General features: G+C 33.5%; 1 protein-coding gene across 5 annotated transcripts in view; it reads left to right on the top strand.

Moving 5' to 3' along the window:
• Positions 1-17185, top strand: part of ADGRL3 (adhesion G protein-coupled receptor L3) — an 872689-nt gene that overhangs the window by 377257 nt on the left and 478247 nt on the right. For all 5 annotated transcript variants that reach the window (XM_060012458.1, XM_060012453.1, XM_060012455.1 and 2 more), the window contains one exon: positions 9576-9789. In XM_060012458.1, the coding sequence (XP_059868441.1) occupies positions 9576-9789 (214 nt within the window). The remainder of the gene's footprint in view (positions 1-9575; positions 9790-17185) is intronic.

Here is a 17185-nt window from a genome sequence, read left to right as displayed (position 1 = left end):
CTTTTTGGATTTCCTTCCCATTTAGGTCACCGCAGTACATTGAGTAGAGTTTCCTGTGCTACACAGTATGTTCTCATTAGCAATGATACTTTAAAAAACATAAAATGATACTTTTAAAATTAAAACACCCAATATGTATTAGCAATTACCATCATCATATTGCCTTTTGTGTCATCAATTTCCAGACTCTTTTATCTTTCACCTAATCTGTTTGAATAATTATTTGTTAGTGCTTTTTAAGATTAATTTCATTAATATTATTATTACGTTATTCTTTTATGCTGTAATCTTCCACTACCGTGTATTTGGACTATATTCTGAATCTAATTTGAAGCCTCTTTCTGATTTGACTGCTGTTTAGTTCCTGTCTGCCATCTACTCCCAAATCTCTTGTGAATATAATTTCTTTTCCCCATACTTATTGAGTTATAATTGACATAGAATATCGTGTTTGTTTAAGGTGTACAACGTGTTGATTTGATACCCATGTATGTTGTGAAATGATTACCACATTAGAAGTAATTCACACCTTCATCACCTCACATAATTACCATTTATTTTTTTGTGATGGGAACATTTAAGTGTTCTTAGTAACTTTCAAGTATATAATACAGTTTTGTTAGCTATAATCACCATGCTGTACATTAGATGTTCAGAACTTATCCATATTACAACTACTGGAAATTTAAACCCTTTGACCAACATCTCCCCATTTCCCTTAACCCCCAACCCCCAGAAACCACTATTTTGTTCTCTGTTTCTATGAGTTTGGCTATTTTAGATTCCATATATAAGTGGTATCTTACAGTATTTGTCTTTCTCTGGTCTGACTTACCTTACTTAGCATAATTTCCTGAAGGTTCATCATTGTTTGTTACAGATGGCAGGATTTCCTTTTTTCACATGACTTAATAATATTCCATTGTGTGTGTGTGTGTGTGTGTGTGTATATATATATATATATATATATATATATATATATATATACACACCACAGCTGCTCTATCCATTTATCCATCAATGTATACTTAGGTTGTTTCCATATCTTGGCTATTGAGAGTAGTGCTGTAATGAACAAGGGGGTACAGATATCTCTTTGAGATCCTCACTCAAAATGCTGAATATAGCTCTCTTTGCTCAGAATTTCTGCCTGGAATATTTTGTTATCTTTTCTCCTATATTCATATATTATTTCGTCTTTAAAGGACATCTCAAGTTTGCTTCCTTCAAGAAATCTGTCTTAAGAAACTAAACAAATTTATCGCTTCATTACTTTGTAATCTGTTTCACATTTTCATTGTACTTTATGATGGTTAAACCTTACATAGGTTGTGCACTCTCTCTTCAACTCTAAGATTCTAGAGTGAAATGGAGACACTTAGGAAGATTCTCAGTACTTTTGCTCTGGATCATCTGTCCATCTGCTCTCCCCTGCTGTGAGCTTTCACCCATCTGATCTTGTTGGCATTATTCTATAATCTTTGGGTTTTAGTAATCATCGATGCTATCTTTTGCCTTTGGGGATTTTGCTACACTCACATTATTAGGGTTCTCTAGATTGTTTTCCAGTTATATTCATGACATGAAATTTCTAAACTGTCAATTTTCACATATCACAGTTATCTATATTATCTATATCTATCTATCTATCTATCTATCTATCTATCTATCTATCTAGGTCAATATGAAGTGATTTATTATGAGGGATTGACTCACAATTATGAAGACTGAGAAGTCCCATGATTTGCTGTTTGCAAGCTGGCAGCCCAGGAAAACCAGTGATGTAGTTCCAACCCGTACTCAAAAACCTGAAAATCAGAGGGCCACTGGTGTAGGCTCTGGCCTATGTCTGAAGGCCTGAGAGCAAGGGGCATCAATGTTAGAGGGCAGAAGATAGTTATCCCAGTTCAAGCAGAGAGAAAATTTACACTTCCTCTGCCTTTTTGTTGTATTCAGGCCCTCACCAGACCACCTTAAATTGGTGAGGGTGATCTCTGTTAGTCTACAGAATCAAATGCTAATTTTTGTTAATCTTTTCCAGAGATGCCCTCAGAGAGGTGCTCAAAAATAATGGTTTAGCAGCTACCTGGGCATCCCTTAGCCCAGTCACAATGACACATAAAATTAACCATCGCACACGAATGTTTATCATTTTCTTGATTTCATATGATACCTCTGAAGCTCCTTCTGCCAGACTTTTGGAATCCCATTCTGTATAGGACCACTCCGAGGCCTGAGATAATCACCAATGTGGATGGAGAATTTAAACAATATCCATGTCTTGTGTTTAGTAACTCCCAGCAGCCACATTGTAACTGATAAATATACATTTAGAGTTAAATTGGCATATCTTTTAAAATTTCTTTTGAATTGTATAATTCTTTTTACTGGATTCTTGTTTATCTTGAAATTGTAATTTTACTCTTAAGAACACTTCGAACAGCCAGTTTGGTGTTTTTGACATTTAGGAAAAGGCTGTGATAATAGTGATATGTGAAGTTTGACTCAGTTTTAAAAATTTTTGTCCCTCATGAATATAATTGGAAGACAATGTAGAGTATAATTTTATTAAATGTTGAAAACTTATAACAAGTAGATATGAGTTCATTTATTCAAACACTTGCTACATTTTTTTAGGCACCCTCCATGTGGATAATGTCACTTAAAGGTCACCATTTCGTATATATATCCTCAAAAAGAATGATTAATGTTACCCTCGTGCTGAAGCTCCATAAGTCAGAAGGATAGCTTTACAGTAATTGTTTTATGACATTCCTCTCATTAGGACATTTTTTCCCTGTAATTTCAGAAATTCTAAATTTCATGCTTTTCTTTCTGACCTCAGAACATAATTGCCTTTGGTTATTTCTTTATGGTGTCAATTTTAATTGTCACTGTGTTACACTTAATTAAATACTGAAGTATTTAAATTATATGTATTCTTTGTCGAAATAGACTTTTGAAATTCAGTATATTAGATGCTTACTGGTAGTAGATGTACTTTTATAGAAAGTAGATGATAGTTTGATATTTCACTGGATTTCCAGTGTTATTTTTGCTGCCAAACATTTCAGACTAGTTTTTCAGAGCACATTTTTTAAAATTTGGATAAGTGTGTTGGCATGTAAAACAGCACAGAGAAAATACTTATATTTAAGAAAATTATGTCATAGGTTCTGCTGAAACTTAAAATTGGGAATATTTGCTTTTTGGCAGCATTTAAGTAATGAAGAATTTTTAAAAGGCATTGCCAATACTTTATTATAGGCAGTAACCCACTTCCAGATATGTAAGTGTCCTTCTCTATAATTAAGAAACACCTTAAAATCATTAGCCTTGACCTACAAATAGTTTAATTTACTTCTTTCTCTTAAGGAACCAGATCTATTTTCTTTTTATTTTAAAGTTTTCAAAAGAGGCTTTTTTTCCCCTTCTTATGATCATTGGGATACAGGGGGGGAAAAAAAGCTTAACACCTATTAATAATCTGTTTTTAGTGCTGAACCTGGATTATTTATGTATTATATATAATGCATAATATAAAACATGTGTATAATAAATTATATATATATGGAATGTTATATTTTTTAAATTAACGGCCCAAACTATGTTTAAGCAAAGGGATGGTAATATTAGACTCTCTGTGTGGGTCATTCATAGTATTTTTCTTTTATTGATTTGGTAATTCTTCAGTATCATCCAACAGTTTCAATGTCCACTCTTTAAACATTCCTTCATAATTGATTCTGCACTGTATTAGTAATATATAGCCCCAAACTTAGTGGCTTAAAACAGTAAACGTTTATTATCTTCTGTGGTTTTTTTAGGTTAGGAATCTGGGAATAGTTTAATTTGCTGGTTCTGACTCCAGGTCTCTCATAGGGTTGTAGTTACCCAAAGGAAGGGTTTCTTGTGGCTGGAGGGACAGCCTCCAAGATGCCTCACTTGCCGGCCTTGCAAGTTCATTCTGGCTGTCAGCATAGTGTTCAGTTCCTTTTCTGGACCTCTCCTTGGGGCTGCTTGAATGTGCTCAAGATTTGGTGACCGGCTTTATACAAAGTGAGTGATTCAAGAGAGGTTAAAGCTGCAATGTCTTGTTAATGAACTGCTCTTGGAAATCACACACTTTCTACCAGGCTGTGTCCATTAGAAGTGAGTCACTAAGTAAAGCCCACATTCAAGAGGAAAGGGAAAAAAAATGGAGAAGTAGCAAGGAATTATGAACGTATTTTAAAACTGCCACGTGCACATGTTTAATACAATCTTTCTCCCTCCAAGGGTTATCTTATCTACTGCTCTGGTTTGAGAACTACCTTACAATTCTCAAATTTATGAAGATCTCTCTTCTAAATCACTGACCTGTATTCAACTTCCTACTAGATTTTGTTCATGGCACTACAATCTAATCACTTGCTTATGCCAGAAACCTGGTAGTCATCCTTGTACCCTCACTTTTACCCTTCATGTTCAACCAATCATCAAATCATGTAATTTTTTTTGTCCCTATACATAGGTCAAATATGTTCTCTGTCGTTACCCATTTAAAGCAACTTTTATCTTTACCGCTGCAAAATAGCCTTTTAATTTGCATTTTCTTATCTATGCTTAAAATTTTTTCTTAGTAAATTTAATTTTATTTAATACATGGGATTTGGGGTAAACAAAGTATAAAAGTAAGGAAATGAAAAATAAATAAAAATATAAACTGTATTGCTAATAGGTTTTAATATCACAACAAACAGACACATAGGGCAGGCTGAAGATTTTAGTTTCTGCCTAATAGAGAATAGACTGCACCATTTATTTTTGAGTGCATCATTGAATATGTAAAACAATCCATGGAAAACCAGATTTGAACAGTGCATTGAAGGCTTGGCCCAGGGAGAGATATATATAAGTGCTTGATTCATCTGTCCTAAAATTAAGTAGCAGTGGCAGGCATATTGTCCATTTAGTGAAAATCTAAATGAAAATCTTTCTTAAATAGATACACAGTGCTTTTCTCTGTTATATATATGATCATCAACTAAGTAGTACGCTCTTCTACATTTCTTCAGTGGCTACTGATACTCCACCTTCTGCATTTATTCTCCTCTACATCTATCCTTTTCAGCTACTTACTGTTATTACCATGGTTTTAGACTATAGTCTACTCATACATTCTAGACTCATGAACCCAAATGAAAATTAAACGTTCCTGAGTGTTATCCTGACACCTTAAATTCAACATGTTTAAAAACTTAATTAATTATACTGGGTTAATGCCCTCAACCAACTAACTGGCTGCTTACCTCTTAATCTGTGTTTAGTCTTTTACTTATTGATATCCTTTGTCCTAAAATCCTATGTCTCAAGTAGCACTCCCTTCTTTGAATGCTACCCTGTAAAGCCCTAGGGTTATCCTAGCAAATCTCTGACCCCTGTCCTTGAGTCCAGGAGGAATCAATTGACTCTGGTCATCAGCTTTTAGCACCCTGCTCCCACCCTCACCCCATCTTTAGACTGGTATCTTTAGTTATCATAACCCACATCCACCAAGAATTTAAAGCATTTTGAGTCAAAAGTCACCAAGCAGGATTGCAGTAGGAAAGCCCAAGAAGAGAGTAACAAAAAACAAGAAGTTTTAACAACAGATTGGCTGAGGCCTCAGAAAAGGAAGAATAAGAGTGATTTGTGCAGAAACAAGTGAGCAAGAACCGGGAGCTAATTCTCCTGTTGTTTAATCCTTGGTCAGGAGCACTTTTAATTAGGGATGTGTTCTGCATGGAACTTGGGCAATTCCTGAGGTTCTGGACGTCCTTAGCAGAGAAGCTTAGTTTCATTTGCGTCCTCTTAGTCCCATGGTCAGTGGGTAGTTCCAAAGTGCAGCATCTTAACAGAAGTCTACCAGATTTCACATCTGAAGCTTTTCCCATTTATTCAGCCAATGTCTATTACACACCTAATAGGTGACACTCTGTTCTTTGTTACCACAAATTAACTCATGGTATGAAAATGAGAAGGACCTCAAGAATATGCCAACTGGGCTTCCCTGGTGGCGCAGTGGTTGAGAGTCCGCCTGCCGATGCAGGGGACGTGGGTTCGTGCCCCGGTCCGGGAAGATCCCACGTGCCGCATAGCGGCTGGGCCCGTGAGCCATGGCCGCTGAGCCTGCGCGTCCGGAGCCTGTGCTCCGCAACGGGAGAGGCCACAACAGTGAGGGGCCCGCGTACCAAAAAACAAAAAGAAAAAAAAAAAAAGAATATGCCATCTTTTCCCCGTATTATTTCACTGGCTAACTTGCATTGAATTGTTGACATTTTCCGTGTCTTAGTTGTTTTCTCTAGTAACCAAAATCTCTCCGTTGTTAGCATGGTAACTGAATGACAAAACAACTGAAAGACAAAACAACAACAACAAAAATCTTTTAACTTAAGCATATTTTTCCATTGGACTTTAGTTGCTGATTAAAGCATTTAGCAATGTAATTAAAATAATTTAAATAGCTAATTAGATATGTTATAGAATAGTTTCCAGTAATACATTCCTTTAAACAAAGCATTCATTATTCAGGAATGCAATTTATCACTGAGTTACTGATACTAATGCAATTATATGTTAAATGGAAGAAAGCATCCACAAATCAACCCTAGTACCCTGTAAAAATTTCCATATCTATAACTTTTGAATAATCCTTATAGGCTCAAACGAGATACATGGGAAATTTGCCCTCGACATTTTAGTTGACTTTGCCACTGTCTGGTTCTAAGTCATGTTTTTGACAGTTAAGACCCAAATTAAAGCTATGTCTGTGTACGCGTTTTAGCAAAATGGACTGATGAGTTTAATCAACCAAATTGTCCACTTAGTCAAACAATGCTTTGACTTTATTATTTGCTTATTTTTATTTCTTTGTTAAACTAACTTGTTTTTTAACAATATGACTTAATAGGTTAGGTTAACAAAATATAGCAAGATCAACTCAATGTTTGGAAGCAGTTTCAATCTGATTTTTAAAAAATGGCTATACCAAAGACTACCCTGTCAAAATGTTGACTCAGGAACAAACTTTAAAAGTATTGTTACCGGGCTTGCCTGGTGGCGCAGTGGTTAAGAATCTGCCTGCCAATGCAGGGGACATGGGTTCGAGCCCTACTCTGAGAAGATCCCACATGCCGCGGAGCAACTATGCCTGTGCGCCACAACTACTGAGCCTGCGCTTTAGAGCCCGTGCCCTTCAACAAGAGAAGCCACCGCAATGAGAAGCCTGTGCACCACAACAAAGAGTAGTCCCCGCTCACCACAGCTAGAGAAAGCCCGCTTGCAGCAACGAAGACCCAATGCAGCCAAAAATAAATTTATAAAAAAAAATAATTATTACCACCAATCTTTGTGTTAACTCTCTTTGATCAGTGCTGTGGATGTGCTAGATTCAGGTGTGTGTGTTTGCGTGTGGGTATCTGTCTGTCTGTGTTTGAGGGGGATTGAGGACAAAACAAGAAAGATGTTGAATGACAACCAGAATGGAATTAACTGTGCAGTGCAGCTTGAGTGACCTATTCGGAAGTTATGCGTGTGGTCTTTGGTACATGTATAGTTTTTCCAAAATGGTATAGAAATGGTATAAAAACTAATGTCATTTTCTATTTTGAAATAATAGGTATGGTTTCATAAACCAAATCAATATTTTCTGTAGAGTTTCAAGTGAAAATATTTATAGTAATAAAATCTTTTTTTCCCTGTTCCCACTCTTTTTACACTTTCTTGCTTCTCTCCTCCCTTCTTTGCTTTCCACATTTCATGCTTACTAAAAAAGCCATAAGAAAAGGTGAATGTATTTATTTAAATACATTTTTATGTATGTGCCAGCATTAGTGAGTTAATCAACTATCAATGCAAATTTATAGCTATCATGTATTTATCTCTATAATTAATTCTCTTACGTGAAAATCACCTTACTAGCTGGTTGGTAAAGAATTTAAGAATTTCAATTATGTGCTTTTAAAAGAAGACTTGTTGAGTTTTTACAATTAAACATTTGACTGTTTTCCAATAATGTACTGATTATATTCACAGTCTTGGATTGTGAAACTGTTAAATCTGACGTGAAAAGATAGACAGTTTGCTGTATAAAAATGAAATATATATATTCAGCAAACATATGAAATCAAACAACAAACTAGAAAAACATATTTGCCACAAGTATAAAGGACAACTTTTCAATTTTCTTCTATCCAAACAACTTTTACAATAACAATGTATAATAAAAAAAGATGAAGGGTCAAGAAACATGGAAATATATTTCATTGTATAAATAAAGTGGTGAAAATTCAAATAAGGACGTTATATCATTCTTTGTCTATCACATTGGCAAAATATAAAGGAATTGGTAATGTGTAGTTTTGAAGAGGAAAGTACTGCTGGTGGAAGTATATATTTTTATTAAGATTTTTGGACATCTAGTTGTTGATATTTGCCAAATTTCAAATATATTTATGCCTTCATCAATTTCATTTATTAACATATACTGTAAAATATATTTGGATAGTTATATTTTTTCTAAAATATTATAGCCAAGGTACACAGGTAAGTTTATACTTCTTGCAGTATTATGACACAAAAACACTGGGACATTTCTTGTTTTTTGAATTTTATTTTATTTATTTTTTTATACGCAGGTTCTTTGTAGTCATCCATTTTATACACATCAGTGTATACATGTCAATCATTTCTAAGTGCCCATTAACATAAGACCAATTAAATAATGTTTTATATGTATATGTAATGTAGCCATTAAAAATGAGGGATACAACATAGGAATGAAAAGACTTCCACCATATATTGTTAAATTAATAAGTAAAATAAATCAAGATATGAAACAATGTGTGTAGTGTGACACTACCCAATTAAAAGTTACTTAAGAAAATTAAAAGAGGGATGGGAAGAAATATACAATGTTTGTTTTTTTTCTATAGACAGTTCTAATAGAAAAGTCACCACATTTTTAACTGCTTACCTCTTGACGGTGTGGGAAGGGAGCTGAAGGAAAATTTAATTTGTCTCCTTACAAATCTCTATTTTCTTAAAGAACATTCACTATTTCTATAATTAACTCAAAAAATATACTGATTATGTTATTACCTGAAACAATGAAACTGTTTCAAAATTGAAATAGATTATTTAAATAAGTATATATAAACTCAAGAGCAGTACGTTTTTTGTTGTTGTTCATGGTTTCTATTAAAAAACAAAACAAATACACACAGTATTCCTGAGGTTAATCTGAGAATCTTGTTTTACAAACTGCATGATATTTCTCTATAGTCTTTACCTCACATACCAGCCAGTGTTTTAGAAAATCCAGAGTGCTTTGTTCCATTTATAAGAAAAATACCTGTGAGATAAGGTTTCTAAGAAATAACTGTTATAGCTAGATTTTTAAAAATTCTGTCAAGTTACTGAAATGAGAGATAATCTACTTTTAGTTAAAATTATGAATTGGAACTGCTGTATTCCTTTATATTAGTATATCAGAAATGGGTACTTTTCCTTTCTATGTAACAAAGATGACTTATTTTTCTTCCTCCTCCTGGTAGCTTTCAGCCGTGCCCCGATTCCGATGGCTGTGGTCCGCAGAGAGCTCTCCTGTGAGAGCTACCCCATAGAACTCCGCTGTCCAGGAACAGATGTCATCATGATTGAAAGTGCCAACTATGGGAGGACTGATGACAAAATTTGTGACTCTGACCCTGCTCAGATGGAGAATATACGATGCTATCTGCCTGATGCCTATAAGATTATGTCTCAAAGGTATGATATTTCTAATATTCTTTGTGCATTTAATATAAACTCTCAACATGCATCTGTGTGACATACTGAGCATAGGTACACATAAAATTGTGTACTTTAGGATACTTTGAACTACTTTTTCAATATCAAACTATTCCCCATATCACTAAAATGCTAGTGCTAGAAATTGTAAATGGCATTTGGAAAATATTAGAATGTATTAGATTAGTTATTGTTTCATGTGTTCTATTCTGTATTCTCTAGAACTGAGTTCATTAGTTGAGAAACTAAATTTATTTTTCAGTTTTCATAAACAGAATTATGTAATTTTCTCCAGAAATTACAAAAAAATTATTTTACTGCTAACATTGATTTCCATTAGTGTGGGAAAAAGAGTAAAATTTAAATTCAGAGGCAATTTTATAACTATTAATCAAAAAATAATAAAGACTATTGAGTAATGATTATTTGGCCTTGGAAAACAATAAAAATATTACTTTGATATCTAGTATATAAATTAATTTATTTAATACATTTAAACTATCTGAAATATTACCATAGTAAAGTAGTATAAAGTACCATAGAATATCACTGGATAAGTAAAAAAAATCTTCAATTCTAAAGAGACTGGTCAATTAGAATCTATACTATAGAAAGTTTACATTAAAATTTCTTGATAAATTAGTTAAATATTAAATATATCTCAAATATTTGTTCACTTATGATTTCTCAGAAATCAGTGACAGAGTCATTCATTTACGAAAAGCCTTCATACTTTCTGACTACTTGCTCACAAAGTAATTTTTAAAAACTTAATCAATATATGATTTACTTAGTAAATTTGTTTTTCATTAGGATTTCTATTTAGGCATCTCTTTCTTTTGTTTAAGGACTTCTTAAAATATGGGGGAGATCAAACATATGTAAAAATGAATTAAATTATAAAAGCAAAGACAGTGGATTTTGAGGATTATCTTTCTTGTACTTAAGAAAGCCTGCCTTATTTTTAACCTTCTTGATACTTAAAATTCTGATATTTACATTGATAGTCAATATTTTTATAAATTTCTGTCGTATAAATTATTCAAAGAAATTATCACATGCCAGGATTTTGATGATCAGAGCATCTGAGGTATACTTGAAGGATAGTGGTCTCTGGGCAAATCTGAGAGCTTTTATTTGTCTATTTCTAAAATGCTGGCTCATGCTAAGGTGAGTGTTAATGAGAAATAAGATTTTAAAATTAGCGATTCCATTTGATTTAAGTTTGGTTGCATTTGGTTCTTCTTGTTGTCTCTTGTTGTTATATATTGACATACCTCCAACTATGGCTAAATTCTCTGACGTTATACCTAAAAGAAATCTAATCATTTTGTTGCCTGTAGGTGTTATAATCATCTTTCAGGAGTGGTTATTCCATAAGTAGTATGGAATGGGCACCATGACTAAATTGTTATTTTATTTGTTTCAGTCAGAAAACCAAACACAGGATTCTTCAGAATCCGTTCGGGAAGTGGGTTGAGGAGGATTTTCTGCTTTTCTGTGATTAGGTTTTCATTTAAAATGTAGCAGAAGCATTAACTTCACTAGCTTTTTGATCTCTATATGATTTTCACCAGAATTGTCTTAATCCTTTCATTGATATTATTAATGGCTCCCAAAATAAGCCCTTAATCTTATAATTATTGCAAAAAATAGTTACAGTGGATCCTCTGGAGCTACTGAATTATATGGGATGCATCTGTAAAGTGACAAATCTGCAGAGTAAAATTGCTTTAAGCACCCTGAGTAAATCATTTGTAGAAGCCTTCCTGGGGGGTTCTCAACTAAGAATTGTCAGTTAAAATAGCTGTGGTTGATTCTCCATGGAGGCAAGTTTCTTGCTTGTATTTAGACCATTAAATGTACTACATTTACACTTGTCCAAAATAAATGGAGAGAAGAAATCTAGTCCCATTTTGTAAGCTACCAAGATATGGGATGATCACGTCCACTTAAGCTGCTTTATAATGAACTCTCACTGTCACGCCAATGATAGCATGTTAAGTAATGTTCATAATTACTAATTATGTTATGGGCACATAATATTATGATGTCAACAGTTTAAATAATGTGTTTGAATTAAAATAATAGTAGAAAAAATCTTTTCCAAAAGGTGTTTTAGATTATTGTGTTTTCTTTCATTTGAACTTCTAGAAAGATATTATATCAGCCTAAAAGTTTTAAGCATGTCTCTACATGGGAGGATTATCACTAAACTCAAAAATTTATTTGTGTGTCTTTGCATAACCTTGTTAAAAATGCTTCCTAACTTACTTCAGCCTCATAAATTAGACAGATGTCACAGGCTATTGGGACTTCTATTCATGCAGATGTTTGAATACACATTGAATGAATGCATAAATAAAACTGTATACTAACATGTTAGTTAGGTGTGAAAAACTGGGGACTTGAATCAGAAAGGGTATGACATGTGATTTCCGCATTTTTTTTCCCCAGTAGAACTATGCAATCTGCTATCTGCTCTAGAGAAGTCAGTTTCCTCACTGCCTTTCAGATTGAGCCTGGTGTTCTCAAATCTAAGTGTGTTCTCATGCCATTCTGTCCCCGATTTCTCTGAGTGTTCTGTGCTTTACTTTTTTTCATTATACTACCAGAAGACTTTTTCATTATACTACTGGAACACATTTATTTATCCTTCTCAGAACTTCCGAGGCCACTCACCTGTTATCATCTACATCCATCATTTTTGCATCCAAACAATAAATGCGTAGTATCATATTTTAGACAGTTTTCTTGTGTAAACTGTAGGCTTCTAGAGGGCAGAGTTTCTGTTATCTTACCTAAAACTAACTTTTAATATGTAATAATCAAATATATGCATATATATGTATATATTTCAAATCAAACCAAATATATATATATTTCAAATCAAATCAAATATATGTATAAATTTAGAAATACACCATCCAATTTTGTCATGCCATCTAAAAACTTTCTTATCTTTATTTTCTGAGTCATTTTTGTTTCTTTTTACTTTATATACTTAAAAGTTTAAAAAGATAGTACATATAGCTTTTGAATATAAATGTGAAAATGACTGTTGGCAACCGATAACTACAGAAATTTTACATTTTTAATGCAGCTGAGGTGTTTATGTTTTCTTCAGCTATTAATGGAAATACTTGCATTTTTTTCTCTTCAATCTTTTTTATTGAAGTCTGGTTGATAAAACTTGCATTTACTAATTCCACCAATACCTGAAAGTCCATGATATGCCGTTCACTATGACAATTACTCTGCAGTTTGGTGGTTAAATAAGTCTGGCATAGTTCCTGTCCACAAAACTGTAGTTTTTTGGCCAATAAAAAACAAATAGCTATATCATTTGTTCAGTAATTTATTTTTATCTCAGTTACATTTATTGAAGAGTTCAAAACAAGAAGGAATACTCTTTTACCTAGATGATATTAGGGAGTATTCACTGAAGAGAAAGTGTTAGGCTCGTCCTTGAAGGATTGCAGCGTTAGTGGAACCGGAAGAGACCAAAGTGATATTAGATATATAAGTGGATGAATGCCAAAAAAGATCGTGGGAAACAGCTTCTCTTCAGTAACCCTTCACCCATCCTTTTCTGTCATGGCTTCACAAGCTTATTGGTGCCTGCTGTGCACAGCTTACTCTCTCTAGGCCCTCTTCCAAACGTGCCTGAAGCCAGCCCTCCACCATCAGCCATCCCTATAGACCCAGTACCCCTTGACAATTCGATGATAAACTAGCCTGGATGCTATTCCCTTGTCATTAAAAGCTCCGAATGTAGTCCTTCTTATAAATTGGACATAGATTCCATCTAAATGGGGGAAGTTTGAATATCATATGTAATGATATCTTCATGCCAGCTTTTTATGACAAATATTTTAAACATGTGGCATAACAGCCTTATTCTGCATAAAGTTGCCCATATTTTTTTAGTTGAAAAGGAATTTTGAACAAGCATGTATATATGTATATGAAGTACAGTGATTTATTGAGGTATAGTATATATACTGAAAATTGCACACATGATAAGTGTACAACTCAGTGAATTTTCACAAACCAAGCTTATCTAACAACAACTAAGTAAAGACAGAACGTTAAGGGTACCTCAGACACCACACCTTGTGCTTTATATCAGCCATCCTCCCCTCAACCAAGAATTGCTGCTATTGGGACTTCTATCATCTTAAATTATTTTGCTCATTTTGTAATTTAAATAAATGGATTCATATAGTATATGCTTTTTGGTGTCTAGCTTCTTTCATTCAGTGTATTCAGTTTTAAATATAACTTTATTGAAGCATTTTTATATATCAAATTCACGCATTTTGAGTGTACAATGATTTTTTTTTTTTAGTAAATTTACCAAGTGATACAGTCATCACCATAAGTCAGTTTTAGATCATTTATATCACCACAGTAAGATTCTTCATGCCCATTGTTGTTAATCCCCATCTCCTTCTCCACCCCATGCAATGACTAGTCTATTTTCTGTCTTTGTGTCCATCCTTCATGCATTACTTTTTTAAGCTAAAACCTGAATATTTGAAGTCAAGTTAGATTTAGTGGGTGTTTCAATGGGGATGTTATCAAAGAAATACTAGCAGTTATTCCTGGAGGCATGGACATAAATATGTTGCTTGCCTTTTGAATTATGTTAGAATCAAAGATCATGAATCTACACATTTAAGAAGTACCCTCTTTAGAGTTTTCTATCAAGGAGAGATGTTAAATGTATAAAGTAGGAGTAATTTTTTTCTGATTAATTGAGTGATTTAAGTTTTACTTTTAATCTTCCAGCACCATTTTAGCAATATTACATTTTCACATGTCATAGTCACATCAAGAACATGCGGAAAAAAAAAAAAGAAAAAGAGGCAGGTAGGGAGAATTGTTTCTCACCTTTCCGGAAAAGTTATGTTTCAGTTTATACCAGTATCACTTCAGGGGATTTTACAGTATACAAAAAGGCCTTTGTTTTTGTTGTGTTTAATCCTGGTGAAGTTAAGAACTCTTTCAATAGCAGTAGAAGAAGAAACGCCAGTGGCAGTTTTTGTATGTACATTGCTGAATAAATGTTCTGCAATAACTGTGTATGTAGACATGAGTTTTTCAATTTGAGTATTCTCCTTTGCTTCCTTGACAGATTCATTACATCATGTCTTGTATTTCTCTTATGAATTATAACAGATCAAAAACAATCCCGCATATCAGGGACTTTTCCATTGAATCCATATTCTAATGCAGTAAAATGAACAAAAGAACAGATAGGCCTAGAAACAGAAGGGAAAAAAGGAGGGAAGGAAATGAAGGAAGGAAGGAAGAAAACTCCCATTCCCAAAGCCCAAATGTAGAGAATATGAAGAAACTGGAAAGTTTCTATCTGGAAAGCGTTTATCTCTTCTTCTCTAATATTTTGTCCCATTTTGATTCTGAGAATATATATTTGATAATATTCTACTAAAATGATTCCTAGTAATCTTTACTAATATTAACTTAATTTTGAATGAAATTATATGTTATGTATGTATAGTTTGAAATTCAGAAAGTTAGTAAATGATTCAAGTATTTCAGGATAGCTTAGGATAAAAGTTAAAGGGAGTTGTGTTGACTGTCTCTTACAGGTCTTGGGGAGTATTAACCCTTTGTGCAGCCATTTTCTAAGCACTGTTCATGGAAACGTGGAATCCCTGAGTCCTTTCTTGGGATTCCACAGGGTCCAAACTATTTTCATAAAAATTCTGACATAAAATTTGCCATTTTGATTGTATTTGACATAGGCACTGATGGTGCAAAAGCAGTGGTAGGTAACTGTGGGCATCTTAGCAGGGATCAAGGTAGCAGCAACAGTGTACTTTTAAAAATATGTCAGTTATTTTAATTTCTAATATGATAAATATTGATAGTTATAACTCATATAAACTGATAGTCTTTGCGAATCTTAATTATTTTGAGAGTTAAAAGGTCATGACATGGGCTTCCCTGGTGGTGCGGTGGTTGAGAGTCCGCCTGCTGATGCAGGGGACACGGGTTCGTGCCCCGGTCCGGGAAGATCCCACATGCCGCCGAGCGCGTCTGGAGCCTGTGCTTCGCAACGGGAGAGGCCACAGAGGCCCGCGTACAGAAAAAAAAAAAAAAAAAAAAAAGGTCATGACACAAAAACTTAGGAAAATCGATGATTCATCAAACACAACTATTTTTTCATTTCTACTTATTGGCTGAAAATTAGTGATTTGTGTTTTGTTTTCATTGTTTTTACATTGCGTAATACTCATTCTATTTGCTTTAAAATCATCTAGACATTTTCTATGAGTGAATTATTTTTGAAGGGAAGAATATCTGCATGTTATATATATATTATATATATATTCTGCTAATACAGAATCAAATGAGAATTAGACTCATTGCCTGAAAATTACTAACATAATTTTCTGTTCAGACACTCATAATTCTCATAAAATTATGAAAACCTCCTTAAATTAAAAATAAAATGATTAAAACAATAGAAACTTAGAATAGCTAATTTTTAAATAAAAAGTACTGCACAGGTTAACTGTATGATTTTGTAGGAGGGGAGGGAGAGCCCTGCCATGATATTATTCTAAACACAAATATGTTGGAAGAAGTAAATTTATAAGTATGTATACTGGGAAAAATATTTTTCAATTTAATGTATTGTTGATGTCAATTTTCTTTTTTAAAAAGAGTCAACCTTGTAAAGACAGAGTTTAAGAAGTTTTGGGCACTCTTTGTTTCCAGGCACTCTTTAAATTTTCTGAGTTCTTTTTAATTTAGCAGTGTTAATGGTTATTCCAATGCTTGTAGCCATTAGTAAATGCATTGGCAAACAAACTAAACAAAATAAACCTAGAAAGGACCTAGAAATATAGGTAGAATGACAATGATAGATTTACCTGGAATTTGCCCTGTTTCTCATAGATTTATAAAACATAAGAATCACTTTTTTTTCATTCATAGTAAATGACAATCATAATCGTTTCCCCACCTCTAGCTTTTTAGAAATTTTTTACTCTGTGGTCACTATGTAGAACTTGACATCTTGTGTAAAATGTTAGAAGATATTACCAAGAGAAGAAACATAAGTAGTTTCTGAAAATTAGAGAATATAGGATAAAAACACCGAAGCAATTATCTTGAGTATAGCTTAAATCCAAATAGAAAAGAACTAAACAGATTATGAACATAAATTCTGTCACTGATTAATGGGATGTCACTGGACTCTGGAGGAAAATAATTTACAGTGATATGTAGCAAATATTTAGAATAAATACCTCAGTTTCTCTATCATTACAATGATTTTAAAGATTGCTGAGGATATTGGGCAGTGGCTTTTGAAGTACTCTGCCTTTCAGTTTTCGTT

The sequence above is a fragment of the Delphinus delphis genome, chromosome 5, assembly GCF_949987515.2.
Source record: "Delphinus delphis chromosome 5, mDelDel1.2, whole genome shotgun sequence".
NCBI classification, from domain to species: Eukaryota; Metazoa; Chordata; class Mammalia; order Artiodactyla; family Delphinidae; genus Delphinus; species Delphinus delphis.
Note: the sequence above shows the minus strand (reverse complement) of the source record. Positions and strands in the feature narration are given on the sequence as shown.